General features: G+C 42.6%; 1 protein-coding gene across 1 annotated transcript in view; it reads left to right on the plus strand.

Moving 5' to 3' along the window:
* Positions 1-13,320, plus strand: part of LOC308288790 (sodium/potassium/calcium exchanger 1-like) — a gene marked incomplete at both ends in the record, with an annotated part of 32,770 nt that extends 19,450 nt beyond the window's left edge. Inside the window, 6 exons of the mRNA XM_080730260.1 lie at positions 3,814-3,861; positions 7,637-7,782; positions 8,461-8,739; positions 9,360-9,449; positions 10,136-10,302; positions 13,071-13,320. Of these exons, the coding sequence (XP_080586386.1) occupies positions 3,814-3,861; positions 7,637-7,782; positions 8,461-8,739; positions 9,360-9,449; positions 10,136-10,302; positions 13,071-13,320 (980 nt within the window). The remainder of the gene's footprint in view (positions 1-3,813; positions 3,862-7,636; positions 7,783-8,460; positions 8,740-9,359; positions 9,450-10,135; positions 10,303-13,070) is intronic.
* Between the last annotated feature and the right edge of the window lie 1,775 nt (positions 13,321-15,095).

A 15,095-nucleotide genomic window follows, 5' to 3' on the forward strand; every position in this document is an offset into this window, starting at 1 on the left:
TGGGTTTGTAAGGTAAAGCGCTACTCGGTCCTAGCACTTTAGTTCAATAAGGTTCAGTTCAGTTACTGCCTGGCTCGGCCTGTGCCTGTCTCTCTGCTCATCACAGCCGGCCACCTGAGTCACTTCCCTCAGCCTGCTCCACACACACGTCTGCGCCCCTTGCTTGTCTTCCTAGACTGAGCCTGGCGTTCCTCTTAAAGGGCCGCCTCCCACTCTGCCAGCCACCCATTGGCTGGTCATGACGTCAGTCCCCATACATTGGCCAGCACCGGCTTCTAGTTATCCTATCAGTTCGCATTCAGACTCACACATGGAGAGAGAGGAGGTTTTAAAGGGGAACAGCAATACAACATTATAACCAAACGAAACATATTATACAAATTATAACAAACATGTTCAACAGAAGGAAATAATTGTAAAAACAACAATTATTAAAGGAAATAAAAATAAAAAGAATAACGCTGCTTTCCACCCCCTCACATTGCCATAGTTTTGTATGTCTGTTTTGTATGAAATAAGGTGTTTCATCTGTCCGAGCTGAAGGTTGTCATAACTCCAGCATAGCGTGCAGTATCATGTACTTCAGTGGCCTCACGCAAGCTGACTTTCAGCTCCTCGCCTCTTGCATGGGCTGATCCTTAATCAGCTTTTCAATACACGCTAAGAGTGAGTGACTGGACGAGAGCCGGTCCACTGCTGGAACAATCTCTTAATGACTACAGGACAGTGTCTCTGACATTGGTGGTTATGAGCAGCAGTGAGTAACGCAGTAGTTTAGAGTGGCCGTCTAGGAATTGCAAGGCTGCCGGTTCGATCCCCAGCTCCTCCTGGTTGAGGGTCGAAGTGTCCTCGAGCAAGGACACTGGTTGTCTCCACCAGCCGAAGGCATGGGGGAGAGTATGTTTTCCCCTTCGTCCGTCCGTGTGTCCGCGTGTCCGTGCGTGCGTCCGTCCGTGTGTCCTCGCAGTTTGTGTGCAGCTAATCTCGGTCGCCGTTGGCCCGGTCGCTGCCAAAGTGAGCACACACATTCCCTGGATGCCAATCTAGAACCTCTGCCCTACATTTTTCAAATGGGCCTTTTCTAGCGCCACCTAGTGGCCGATGTTTGCAAAACACATTTCTGTGCACTACTCTTACAGATTTTGTCCAAAAATCCTACAAATCGGTAGGCAGTATCTCGACAGTCATGTGATCGACACAGATCTGTCCGATTTTGCATATTCCATCCTGATTGGCTAAGATTGGCTTCCAAAGTTTGTATGATTGAGCCGTTTTGAACAAAATGCCTCAAATCCCAAACGCAAAGTGCAATTATCATGAAATCGCGCACACACGTTCCCACTAGGTCGAGGAAGAAATGCCACTTAATTTTTTTTAAATCAGCCTCATGGTGGCGCTATAACAGGCCGATTTGCGGTTTTACCTATAACTCCACCGATCAGTTTCAAACTTTGTAAGCGCACTCCCTAGAGGCCAAGGAAAAACCCTTTCCCTGCATTTTTCACATCAGCCTTTTATAGCGCCACCAGGAGGCCGACTTATGTAAAACACATTTTTTCCTATTATTCCTTGAGATTTTATCCAAAAATCATGCAAATTGGTACACAGTATCTCTATAGTCATGTGATCAAGTCCGATCCGTCTGATATTTCATATTCCATCCTAATTGGCTAATATTGGCTTCCAAAGTTTGCAGGATTGCTCCGTTTTTGAACAAAATGCCTCAAATCATCAACGCAGCTTGCGATTAGTGTGAAATTTGCCACACATATTCCCACTAGGTCAAGGAACAAATGCTACCTTTTTCACATTGGGCTGTTATAGCGCCACCAGCAGGTAGACTTTAGCAAAACACATTTTTGGAACACAATGCTTCAAATCATGCATGCATAGTCCGATTGCCATGAAAGGTCTAAGGTGAAGAACATATGCCACCCTTTTTACATTGGCCTATTATACAGTAGAGCCACCAGGACGCCTGGCATTAGCATTTTTTTGCATTAGCATATTTAGCTTAGCATTAGCGGAAGTAGCGGTTAGCATTAGCAGTTAGCCGTTGGGACCATGGGACCATCCACCAAGTTTGAGAGCAGTAACGTGTTGGGAAGTGGAGTTATGGATGTTTAAAGCCCGGCCAATAGGAAGGCAGAGGGGGCAGGGCTTAAGCAATTACAGATCATTCCTATTGGCCATGTAAGTACACAGCGAGTTTCGAGACGGTACCATGCTGCAAACTGGAGATATAGCTGTTTAAAGCTCAGCCAATAGGAAGATAGGGGTGGGGCTTAAGAGTGGCCGGGGCTTAAGTAATAAGTCCCTATTGGCTGTTTAAGTCCAGACACCAAGTTTCAGGACGGTACCATGCTGTGAACTGGAGTTATGGATTTTTAAAGCCCAGCCAATAGGAATACAGAGGGGGTGGGACTTAATCAATTATAGCTCGTTCCTATTGGCCGGAAAAAGTCCAAAGTCGTGTGAGTTTTTTAAAGTTTAAATCACTTTGCTAGGCAAAAGTATGCCAGAGTAATGTGGCGCCAAAGTTTCTTTTTTTTTTTTTTCAGAGTCCCCCATTCAAAGTCAATGGGGTTTTGGGGCGTTGTTTTTTGCGAATTACGTTGCCACGGTAACGCGGATCGGCAAGAAAAGTAATAGCACCCCATTCCCGGCCGAGCCGCACGTTTTGATGTATATATTGCGGGGGGTGGCATAAATCGTGCGGGCGGCAGTTTTACGTGCCAAAATTTGCAAGAACATATAATTACTTATCTAGGTATGGCGGATTACAATAAGTGTTTTGCCATTGCATGGCAGGCACACTTAATAATATTGAACCAATGGAAAGTAGTAAAAAGTGCTTGGGACAAAACCTCCTAACTCCACACTTTCTGCCACCCGATTGGCCCTCTCTTTTTTTCATAAATATGTGCTATTGAACACCCTTTATGTCTGTGTGTTGGTTAAAATAATATTGAACCAATGAAAAGTAGTAAAAAGCACTTCGGTCAAAACCTCCTAACTACACTTGAGCTCATTTTCCCGAAAATGAACATTTTGTAGTTAGGTGGTTTCGGCCTTGCCTGGCTCCAGCCAATAGACCCGCCCTCTCTCTGAGTGAACTGCTTCTCTTGGCCTGGAGGTGTCATATGACGTGCGTCTTTCTGTCAGTGTCTTGCAAACCGACCAATTAAATCAATGCAAGACGGGGGAGGGGTGGGTCTAACTTTTGAAAATCAACAGAAACAGTGGAGGGAGGGGTGGCTGCGTGGCTCACCAGAGTTCTTAATTGCTCCCTTTGAACTTCAAAAGGGCTCCGAACTGCAGTCATTGATTGAGCCATACAAGTGTCGAATAGCTCATTGGTGATTCTCTCTAATCAATGAAACATCAAAGAAAAATGACCTGTTTGGTGCCTGTCGTAGAGGGGAGGGGGAGGGGGGAATGTTTTGTGTACACAAGTCAAACACAACCCCTCCCACCAGATCTCTTGTGATTTCAAATTTCAAATCCCCTCCCCTTTGTAATCAAATAGAATAGGGACAACTTCAGACTCAAGCTCCAGCGTAGAGTCTGAAATCAGGCTAGTTTCGGCCCCACAGCAGAGATATAATATAATATAATATAATATAATATAATATAATATAATATAATATGTATTACTCTTGATTCCAAGTAATAAGTAATATAATATTATTACTTTTTTAAGGAGTAATATGTCATAAGTACCATATTACTCTCCTGAGTAACATTGCCCAACACTGTAGACTACACACAAGTTAACTACACATAACTTTTCTGTGCATCTCTGTCAATCAGAAACATCCTTTAATGATGTCAGAGATGAGGTGTCAGTACAGAGGAGAGGTAAGATGAATGTTATGGGTATGTCTGCACCTGTGTTTTTACGTTGCATGGCAAGTCTGCTTATTGTGTCCCACAGTGCCTTTACTGACATATTTGTTGATTAGAGGTGTGTGCGGTGGCTGTCATGGTGACGTGAAACTCTCGTGTATTTGTTTGTGATGTGGCCAGCATGATCGCACAGAGGCAGCGCTGTATTTCCTTGTCCCAAACTGTAGAGTACTGTAACTGTCTCGGTCAGGGGTGTCGCAGCAAATTCTGGGCCCTGGGTACAAGGATTCCCTGCGGGCCCCCCATGAATGTTCTTCATAGGGGGGGGGGTTTAACCCATTTAGACTGGGAACGCATTATTTTGTGCTTTAACTATTGAAAAATAGCTGAGCTGCGAGCTTGTGCTATTTTTTGAAAAATTTGTCTTTGAATATTTCAAATCCTTCTAAAGTTTTTTGTTTCTGTCAGTATTGCTCAAACCTTTTCATGTGAAGGACTCCCAAAATCATATGTATTTGGCCACAGACATCCAGAAGACCCCCCAGAAGCAACATTTGAGTTACAAATGTTCACTAAAAAAAATACATATATTCAAAACTTTGCACACATTTTCACGACTTTTAAAAAATAGCAGATCTACGAGCTTTCAGTGTGGCAATCGGTGCCGCGCTGTGAGCTTGTATATTTGCTATTTTTCAATAGCTAAAATAATTAAGGCCCCTCCACCTTGGGCCCTAGTAACTTAGTCCCACTTCCCCTACCCCTTGTGACACCCCTGGTCTCGGTGTATATACAACACTTACTGAAGTGAAAGGTTACATCAGAGAGCTCCTTCTCTCGCTTGCAGTGAGGAATAAAGTGAAGCCACTGAACTCACCCATCAGAGGGAAATTAGAAAACACCTCACGGAATCATCGGTCCAAAGGTGAGTTTGTGCTGCATGCTGAGGTGCAATCCTGATCCTGACCCTCTGCTAAGAATTTGTGCTTCATTATTTACAGCCTTTGTTTAAAAAACAGGAAAACATATTTGCATTTATTTTAATGCAGTGTACTGTGCTGTATACACTAGGGTTTTGTTTTTGTTTTTGTTTTGTTTATCAGAATAATACATCGATTCAGTTGAATTCAAGTCAGAGACGTGGACGTGTGCCAGGCCTGACTGAGTTATCCTTGGTTGGTGCGTCCCATTGAAATGCATCATCATTAGCTTGTAGATCTTAGTCGGGGATATCTTCAGAAAGTGTCATATCCTGGAATAAATTCCTTACCAAAAAATTTCTTCACCAATGTGTTTGTAAAGGTGTCTAGTAACACATCCCACAAAGACTGAAATTCAGTTTCCCTAGGAGAATCCTTGACAGCTGCTGAAAGTTGGGGTCCCATTATACAGGATAAAACACACCAAAATAAATATGCTCTTCAGGCCGGGAACACATTTTGCTGTTTGGGAGGGGCTTACAGTACATATACAGTATGTAGCAAATATTTGTTTTTGTAGGCTGATTTCTGATTTAGCCCTAACTATAGGTTAGGCCTAAATGGGTTAAGTAGCATGTGAGGGGTCAAACTTTGGGTTTTTCATGATTCTGAATCCATTGCAAAGCATTTGTTTTGCAAAAAATCATTCCTTGGGCAAAACATGGCCCCACAAAACTATGGTTTAGTGATGAGTCATCACTTTTCACAGTTTTGTGGAAGCCGCCAAGGAATGTTTTTCCAGGCTACATCACTGATGATACGTCCCAGTTGCATCCTTGTGATGTTTTTTTACACTATTAGTTCTATTTATAGTGGCTCATAGGAATAGACTATGTGACAACCAGGAATAGTTTGGTGACCACCGGAGACTCGGTTGACGGCCGGAATTTAGACGGCACCCGGGAGCAGGTTGGGTTAGCGCCCCAGCCTGTGTCTTCCGTGAGGAAGAAGCCCAACAAATCCACGGTGAGGCCTTTAGGAGGGCCATTCAACTGCAGCAGCTGAATGGAATGTTTGGATTGGGGTCTGGTGCAACGCACAGGTTCTGAACCTGGTGAGAGCAGGAGAGGACCTGGTGAGACGTAGGAGGAGCCCGGCCAGGAGTCAACCCATAGAGCCTAGTTCTTCCACGCGCCAGAATTGTACCCCCAATCCCGGCAGAGTAGTTCCAGTGCAGCACATTGAGTGACCCTGTCTTTCCCTAATAGGACCGATCGTGGATAGCTACTGGGACGTAAGTCGGGACTTGATCAACCCCGGCTGGGTCACCTGGGCGAGGGTGTATGATGTTGCGAGACCCGAAACACCCGTCGACCCCAGGCTACATCACTGATGATACGTCCCAGTTGCATCCTTGTGATGTTTTTTTACACTTCTTGCAAAACAAATGCTTGCAATGGATTCAGAATCATGAAAAAACCCTAGTTTGACCCCTCACATGCTACTTAAAGCATATTTATTTTCGTGTGTTTTTTTCTGTATAGTTAAGTTAATGGGACCCCAACTTTCAGCAGCTGTCACGGATTCTCCTAGGGAAACTGAATTTCAGTCTTTGTGGGATGTGTTGGACACCTTTAAAAACACACTGGTGAAGACATGTTTTGGTAACGACTATCTACTGTATTAGGTGTGCGACACGGCGACACAACAAAGTATAAATCAGATTGTTGTGATTGACGTCATTAACGGGTGCAGGGTCATAGTTGAGGGCTGGAGAGGCTGTACTTCACAATCAGAGACCCTCAGTGTGTGCCACTGTGCATGCAGTAATGAGGTGCTTCAGCCTTGGGCCTGATTACTTTCTGTCGCACACTGGAGACTCAGGGAGTCTGGAGTGGCCTCCTGCAGCCCATCTCAATCAGTCCCAGGATTACCATGCAGATGGGACACCGTGGTTGTCAGGCACATCAAAGGGGGCTTGAGCCCCTGTCCTTTTACCCGTCGGTAAAAAGTGACCATGAATGTAGTTGCAAAACGCTTTCCATGCCATACCTGAAGGCAGCATTCAAGAGAATTGAACTTGAAAGCAGCATCCTATGTTGAAAGAATTGCACTCTCTGTGTAGAAATCCACACCGTTACGCCACATCTACAGTATTGGCTAGATTATGCTTAGTTAAGTGTTGGATCAAGCACCGAAAATTAATATGAATTATCTTTGTCACAAAGCTCACAACGCATGGTGCGTTGTGCGCTTGGAGGTCTGCTATTTTCGATATTTTCACCAAAAGGCCCTTTTAGAAAATTCAGCCCCTGCCTCTCTAACATTCTCTGCACATCCCTGATGGTTGTGTTTGTGACTTTGTAATCTCTCAAGACAGATTCTGAAAAGGAACAAAACAGAGAGGGTGCTGTTTTTCCCTTTTTTGACAATGGGATTCCCAGATTTGTGTGTGTGCGCGTGTGCGCGTCTCATAAATATGTACAGTATGTAGTGTAAGAAGTGAGAAACTAGTGTGTTTTCTCTAATACCACATAGTACATGGTCTATGACACAGGCAGTTATTACAGGCCATAAATTCCATTAGCAACCCAGAAAAGATTTAGCTGCAAGCTTCAGGTCGTGGGCGATTGGTCAGTGGTTGATTTAGGAAGAGCTGACCATCGAGGGGACGTAGATCTCCAAACTGTTTACCTGATACAAGTGCCTGGTATTATTGTACCTCTATGACACACTGTTGACCAAGCTTCCAGCAAGAACCCCAACCTCCAGGAGCTGTATGTGCTCTGACCACGCGGTGGGTATGTTTTCATGAAGAATACGAGCGTTAAAAAGAATAATTCATGTGATCTGCTTTTTCCATTCAGCAATTAACCTCAAGCCAGTGCTCAAAGCAGAACGTGCCACCACTGTCAGCGGGCATGCGAGTACCGTAGCTGAGCCCTCAACCTCACAGGACCACAAAATTGAGGAAATGTCTGAGAAAATCCCAGAGCAGCCAGACGCAACCAAGGTACACGTAATCAAGTAGCCTTGACAACCAATGCTTCATGCCATGTGGCCCATAGTTCAGGAGCCTATCTCCTGTTTCCGTAACGTGAGTGAGGCAGTGTGATGTACAGTAAGTACATATGATGCTAGCATGTTGCAGGGACTTACCCGCAATCCAACCCTTGATACTGAATGCTAAGCAGGGAAGCATTGGGTACCATTTTTGTTTAATAGTCTTTGGTACGACTCAGCTGGGGTTGGAACCCAACCTCCCAGTCAGTCTCTACATGGACACTCCAACCAGAAGGCCACTGAGTTGGTTTCACATCATCATTGTATATTTTCTTCTAGGCCTAACCCGCATATAGAGACCTGTAGTCCTAACCCGCATATAGAGACCTGTAGGCCTAACCCGCATATAGAGACCTGGCACCTAGCATGAATCTACCTTCTGCAGCCAGATGAAATAATTATTTCTTGAAAGATTATATAGAGCTTGAAAAAATATGGTATAAGCAGAAGATCAATCTGGTGCGTCTCTGTATATGAATAGTTTTTTCAGCTTTTTTGCCATTAATCATCTAAGAAGATAATGGACTAAGTAGGGCATCCTAGGGAAAATAAAATGCATTTTTCAATGAATGCATCCTTCCTTCTATGGTTGGGTGATATGCCTTAATTTATCCTGCCTCTTCACCAGGAGGGGGAGCAGGGTGGAGAAGGAACGGCCGGAGCATGTGGCTCGGGAAGCAGCGACAGCGACGAGAGCAGCGATGAGGAGGAGAGCAGCGAGGAAGAGGAGGACGCCGCTGACAACTGTGACGATAAAGAGGAAGCACACAGAGACGGCGGGGAGGAGGAGAGGGAGGAGCCTCTGTCTCTGGAGTGGCCCCAGGGCAGACTGAAGCAGGCCACCTATCTCATCCTGCTGCCCATCGTGTTCCCACTGTGGCTCACTGTGCCTGACGTCCGCAACCCGGTACATGAACACATTTATAGGCCTGAATAATACCTAGAAATGTTTTCTATGATCAGTGGTGCCGAAAGTTTTTAATGAATCATATGTATTTGACCGGCACAGACCCCCATCTCAAAATATTTAGATTTTGTTCCAGGGCAGCAACAAAAATCTAACGTAACAAAGATGCGTTCCCGGTCTTTGATAGGTTAAGAGATACGACAGAACAGTGGTCGTCAAAACATTATAATTTCAAGGACCTCCATAACTCTGAGAGTACAAAATGGACCAGTTCCATTTTATACTTTCAGAGATGTGTAAGGGTCCATTTGGAACCCCCTCAGGGAACACAGAGGGTCCCTGGACCGCACTTTGAGAACCACTGCAATAGAATAACAGAACACCTTGATCCCTACAGTACAGGGACCATTTAGCCAGCCCATTACAGCAGTAAAGTAGTAGAACCGTGATACAGAGTAAAGATAAGATTGTTGTATACAGAAGGAATCTATCTATGACATCATGCAATAGATTCACTTCGTCATTTATAATAGACCCTCGTTTGCATTGGTACTGAGCTAAATCAGAAAAGAACATAAATTGAATGTATATATTATGCTTGGCTGTCTTATAATCTCCAGGCTTCTACAATGTACTTTGCCATTACGTTCATCGGCTCCATTCTGTGGATCGCAATATTCTCCTATCTGATGGTTTGGTGGGCCCATCAGGTGAGTCGCTACTTCACACTTCTGTAAACTAATGGTATATGCTATGGCTAGGAAAGTACAGTAGGCCTATATTATGTATTTCATTTCAATTTAGCAGCTACAGTATAGTGTTATGATTCTCAGTATAATAACTTAAAAAATAAGTAGTCCACTCCACCACAAGCATATAATTTCTTTCCTTTTTTTTGTCAAGGGAACCAGGAAGATGCTAACTTTCTCCTTTCACCCACAACAACACTAGGCCTGTCACAATTATTACATAATTGTCTAATCGCAATTATTTGACATAATCACAATTATTTTGTCATAATTGTCATAATCGTTTCATGTTGAAAAATCTTCATATATTTTCAAAAATAGTGGAAATAGCAGATCTACAAGCTCACAATGCGTCACGATGCGACGTGTTGTGGGATTGTAGATCGGTTATTTCCACTATCAACATTCTTTTTTAAGTATAAAGTTGTCAAATATATCACTAATTTCTTTTTATATTTAGGTCATGTGTCATATCTGCCATGTGCAACTTCAAAGCCTACAAGCCAAACAGAAATGTAATTGTCAACGACAAAAACACAATTAAATGGTTAATCGCAATTATTTGACAACTAATCGTCATGTAAAATGTCATAAGCCCTAATCAACACATCATACCTGAACTGCTCAGTGTGGTTACTGTCTTGTAGGTGGGTGAGACGATAGGCATCACAGAGGAGATCATGGGTCTGACCATACTGGCAGCGGGAACGTCCATTCCTGACCTCATCACCAGCGTGATCGTTGCTCGGAAAGGGATGGGAGACATGGCAGTGTCCAGCTCTGTAGGGAGTAACATCTTTGACATCACCATTGGGTAAATCACTTCTATCCATCGTCCAGATTAACCACATTCAACATGGTGTCCCTATATTTTGGGCATGTCATTATAGGAGAAAGAAAGACATTTTCTAAAATAGTGTTAGTAGTTTAGTTTAGTTTATTAAGGATCCCCATTAGTCTACACCAGGGCAGGAATTTCAGGGAGGCCATGAAGGCAAAGGTTGCCCCTCAATTTGGCCTTGTGCCCCTCCAAAAAATGGCATGCCCTGAGGCCACAGTGGCCTTAATGCCCCAGCTGACTGTACCACTTTCTCCTCTGTCTCTGTCTTGCCAACGTGCAGACACCAGCGTCTCCTTCTTGTCATGTAGTCACCCGTGTCTTTTTTTTGAGTCCCCATTTTTAAGTATCTTTGATTGGTGCAGGGCTGAGCATAGATCAGATTTAATGTATTTATTTCACAGCAGATAGTCAACATATTACATTTAAAATCACCCTTAACCCATAAATTCAATTAATTCTTTCAATGGACAAAAATCGTGTTTTATTCATGGCCTTCCTGCCCTGGCATTTGGCCTTTGTGCCCTCTAATAATGGACAACACCAAAGGCCAAATTACAGGCCTGGTCTACAGCATAGTGGAGACTATTCTTCCTGGGGTCCAAGCATAAAACAACATACAACACAATACAAGAAATAAAATGCAATACAGTATTAAATTAGCCTAGTTCCAGACCCTGAATCGCTAGCCACACCCCTTTAATTTTTTGTTTCGGCGATTCAGAATAATGAAGTGAAACGAAATGTCAATTCAGGCTGAGTGTCAGGCTAGTATTAAATCATATACAGCCTTTCCATGATGGACTCTGCATGGCAGGGGCGTCCTCTTCCCTGAGCCAGGCCTAAGCCTGACCACATACCAAAAAACATCATCAATGTTACAGACATAACATAAACTTAGAAAATAAAATTTACATTAAGAATTGAAAAAATTAAAACAGGTTTGTCTGTCCAAAAATGCCTTAAGTCTAACCTAAAATAATTTCCTTTTTGATTATTGGTGCCTTAGGCTTCCTTTTGAAACCAAATGTATTTCTTGCTAGAGTCAAATGTAGGGGGAGCACATCCCAATATGCATAGTAGCAGGTCTACAAGCTCGTTGACAAAATATATGTATATAACTGTAGGGCAGGGGTGTCCAAAGTACTGCCCGATGACAAATTATATACAGCCTGGGGCTTCATTCCTAAATTGTACTATAAACGCCCCGCCAGCACCGTCAAACAACAATATTTTATAGTATAATTTGTCAGGATTCCTTGTTCCCTGTTGTCTCATTCTGAAGTAGTCAAAGAAAGGCTATTTTGTTGTATTCTTTACCTTGCATGTCTGGTTACATTATTTGGTAATGTGAGAATGATTTGTGTTTTGTTCAGAGCACACACCTGACAAAAGACCATCGATATTAAATATTTATGATGATAGTTAGATCAAATATTGTAATTGCGACGCATACTGTATGTATGTGACTTTGTTATGGTCTGACTGAAAGTACATTTTGTCAGGAGATATAGTCGGCCCTTGGGTGTTTTAGTAATATTTTCTAATGTGGCCCCCCTCGAAAAAGGTTTGGACACCCCTGCTGTAGGGGCTTAAGGGATTCATTTAGGATGAGTGAGTATGGCAGGGAATCATTGCTCAAGCTCACTTTGCTAGAGTGGGACAGTCATGCGAACCACTAGAGACTAGACTAGGCCAACCTGCAACCAACTGTTCATATGGGATTCTCTCTATTCGGGATCATTGGGTTCTCACATGAATGAAAAGAGGTGTTGGTTCAGTGAGTTGGTTTAACTGACTCTCTCATAAGTCACAATTTAATTAAAGTATCCTTTTAGGCAATTTCTGCTCAGTTATTGAGGTGAAATGGCCAAAAGGAAATCTTTAACATTTTTTTCCTTTTTAATAAAACTTTTAGCAGCCCATGTTAAATCCAATTACCTAAAAGTGAAGATTTGAAGATAATACATGCAGAGCCAATTAGTAATACTCTTTTATTTAATTAATGGTCACATGGGTGAGTACAGAGTGCATTTACTTTCTTACAGTAGTACTCTGTTACAAGTAAATGTCTGGAATTCTAAATCTACTTGAGTAAAAGTACAAAGGTAAGTACAAAATTAGTAGTACTCATTATACAGGATGTACAATTTCACACATTTTCAAATGTATTAAAATCCTTTGAAAATAGCAGATCTACAATCTCACAATGTCGCATTGTGAGATTGTAATAACCATATCTACAAAGTAACTAGTAACTAAAGTTTGCAAATACTTCATACCTCAACATTTGTACTTCAGAAGAGTAAAAGTACTTGCGTAGTTACTGTACTTTACACCAGTGGTTCTCAACCTGTGGGTCGGGTTTTCTCACAGTAAACAAAGTGTACAGAGGGTATATGCACATTTCTAAAGTTTCAATTTATGGACTTTTTAATACCTCTAAAATGACAAATTAAACATTGGCCAAATTGTCAAATATCAGAGGCAGAAATTGTGAAAATAGCCTATAGACATGCTTACAACGCCTCGCAACTGGCAAATATGATTTTAATTTGCGGCCTGAAATGGTTGAGAACAACTACTTTACTAGCCTAGTAAACTAGACTCCTCCTGCCTTCTGATTCGAATTCGAGGCTACTGCTTTACACCACTGCCCTTGTGTGTGTGTGTGTGTGTTTTCACCTTGCTCCTCTGTGTCTTCCACCGTGTCATGTCCTGTGTCACTGTTCACACACACACAGCCTGCCAGTCCCGTGGCTGCTGTACTCGCTGCTGAGCGGCGGCCAGCCCATCGCCGTCAGCTCCAACGGCCTGTTCTGTGCCATCGTGCTGCTCTTCCTCATGCTGCTGTTCGTCATGGCGTCTATCGCCGCGTGCCGCTGGAGGATGAGCCGCCTGCTGGGCCTCACCATGTTCCTGCTCTACTTCCTGTTTCTGGTCCTCAGCGTGCTGCTGGAGGACCGAGTGCTCACCTGTCCCATCTCTATCTGACCTCACCTGTCTGTCCCATCTCCATTTGACCTCACCTGTCTGTCCCATCTCCAGTTGACCTCACCTCTCCCGTCTCCATCTGACCTCACCTGTCCCATCTCCATTTGACCTCACCTGTCCCATCTCCATTTGACCTCACCTGTCCCATCTCCATTTGACCTCACCTGTCCCATCTCTATTTGACCTCACCTGTCCCATCTCCATTTGACCTCACCTGTCCCATCTCCATTTGACCTCACCTGTCCCATCTCCATTTGACCCATTTAGGCCTGAAAAATACCTAAAATGTCTTCTAAAAGGTTTTCTTAAAAACATATGTTTCTATGATCAGTGGTGCTCAAAGTGCTCAAGAACCCCTATGGACTACTGTATGTATTTGACCTGACCAGAGCGCTCACCTGTCCCATCTCCATTTATAAACCCATTAAGACCTGGAAAGAATTTGTACTTTAGCTATTGGAAAAATAGCAAATACACATAGTGCTGCGTTGCGAGCTGGTAGATCTGCAATTATTTCTGCTGGAGGACCGAGTGAGTGCTCAGTGCCACCTGTCCCATCTCCATTTAACAACCCATTCAGGCCTGAGAAATACCTAAAAAACGTTTTCTGAGAAACTAATGTTTCAATTATCAGTGGTGCTCAAACCTTTTAATGTCAAGAACCCCTAGAAATATATATGTATTTGAACCCCAACCCCCCCACATCTCAAAATATTTAGCTCAGAGTGCTCACCTGTCTCATCTCCATTTAACTAATGCTTCTGGAAGATTGTATGGAAGCCCATATAGCCAATGGATACAATTAAAAGGGCTTGATTTGAGTGTTTCTTTTAATTTCAACTTTGTCGAGTTTCATTTCTTGTTTTCCCTTAATTTGTACTTTATATCTCAGCTTTTTAACTCCCAACAGAATTCTGAGATGTAAGTCGCAATTGTGAGAAAAGAAAAACTCTTATGTATGAAGTCCGAATTGCGAGAAAAAAACATGTTTTCCAATTGTATTCAGTGGTCTGAAAAGGCTTCCATATACAATCGTGACTTGAGTAAGGGGTTAATGTCCATTTCAGAATGTGTGTCAGAATAAGCGCCTATTGGATGCAACTCCAATTCTATCGTAAATACTTTCATAGGCCTTAATGTGGAGAATCTGTATTCATGCAAACTCATTTGTCCATGTTCAGTATGTTAAATACACAAGTGAAGAGACTACAGTGGTTTATGTTCATCTGTCTAGTTAGAGTGTATCCATAGTGTCTAGCTTTGAGAATTATGAAATGTTTCAAGAATCGTCAATGTCATGTCACATTTTTACCTGTAAATGTGTTGTGGGTGTGTCATCTGTTTGGATGCAAAGAATATTGATGGACATTCAATGGGCCATCTTGAACAGAACAAAACAAAACCCATGCTGCAATTAAATTATTTTTTTAAACAGTGAATTGCGTATGTATTATTGTGAAAAGCTGTCTGTGGTGTGAGTTCTCTTGGTTCAATGAAGACAGAGTCACAGTATAAGTGAATTTATTTACAGTTACAGGGCCTGGAAGGCCAATATACAGTATACCTTCACCTGATGCAAACTACCTTTGTACAATGTGTAAATACAACATAAAAAAATGGGCTCTCTACAAAGGGCAGATTAAAATATACATGAATGTACAGAAAGTGAAATCATTATTCATTTGTACAATTTATTTTTCTTTTGTACACAAAATGTTCACACCATGATCTTTTATAGCTCAGTGTGTCTATCCCATCTACCACAGGGAAAGCTG

This window comes from Nannobrachium achirus (genome assembly GCF_963921795.1).
Source record: "Nannobrachium achirus genome assembly, chromosome: 7".
NCBI classification, from domain to species: domain Eukaryota; kingdom Metazoa; phylum Chordata; class Actinopteri; order Myctophiformes; family Myctophidae; genus Nannobrachium; species Nannobrachium achirus.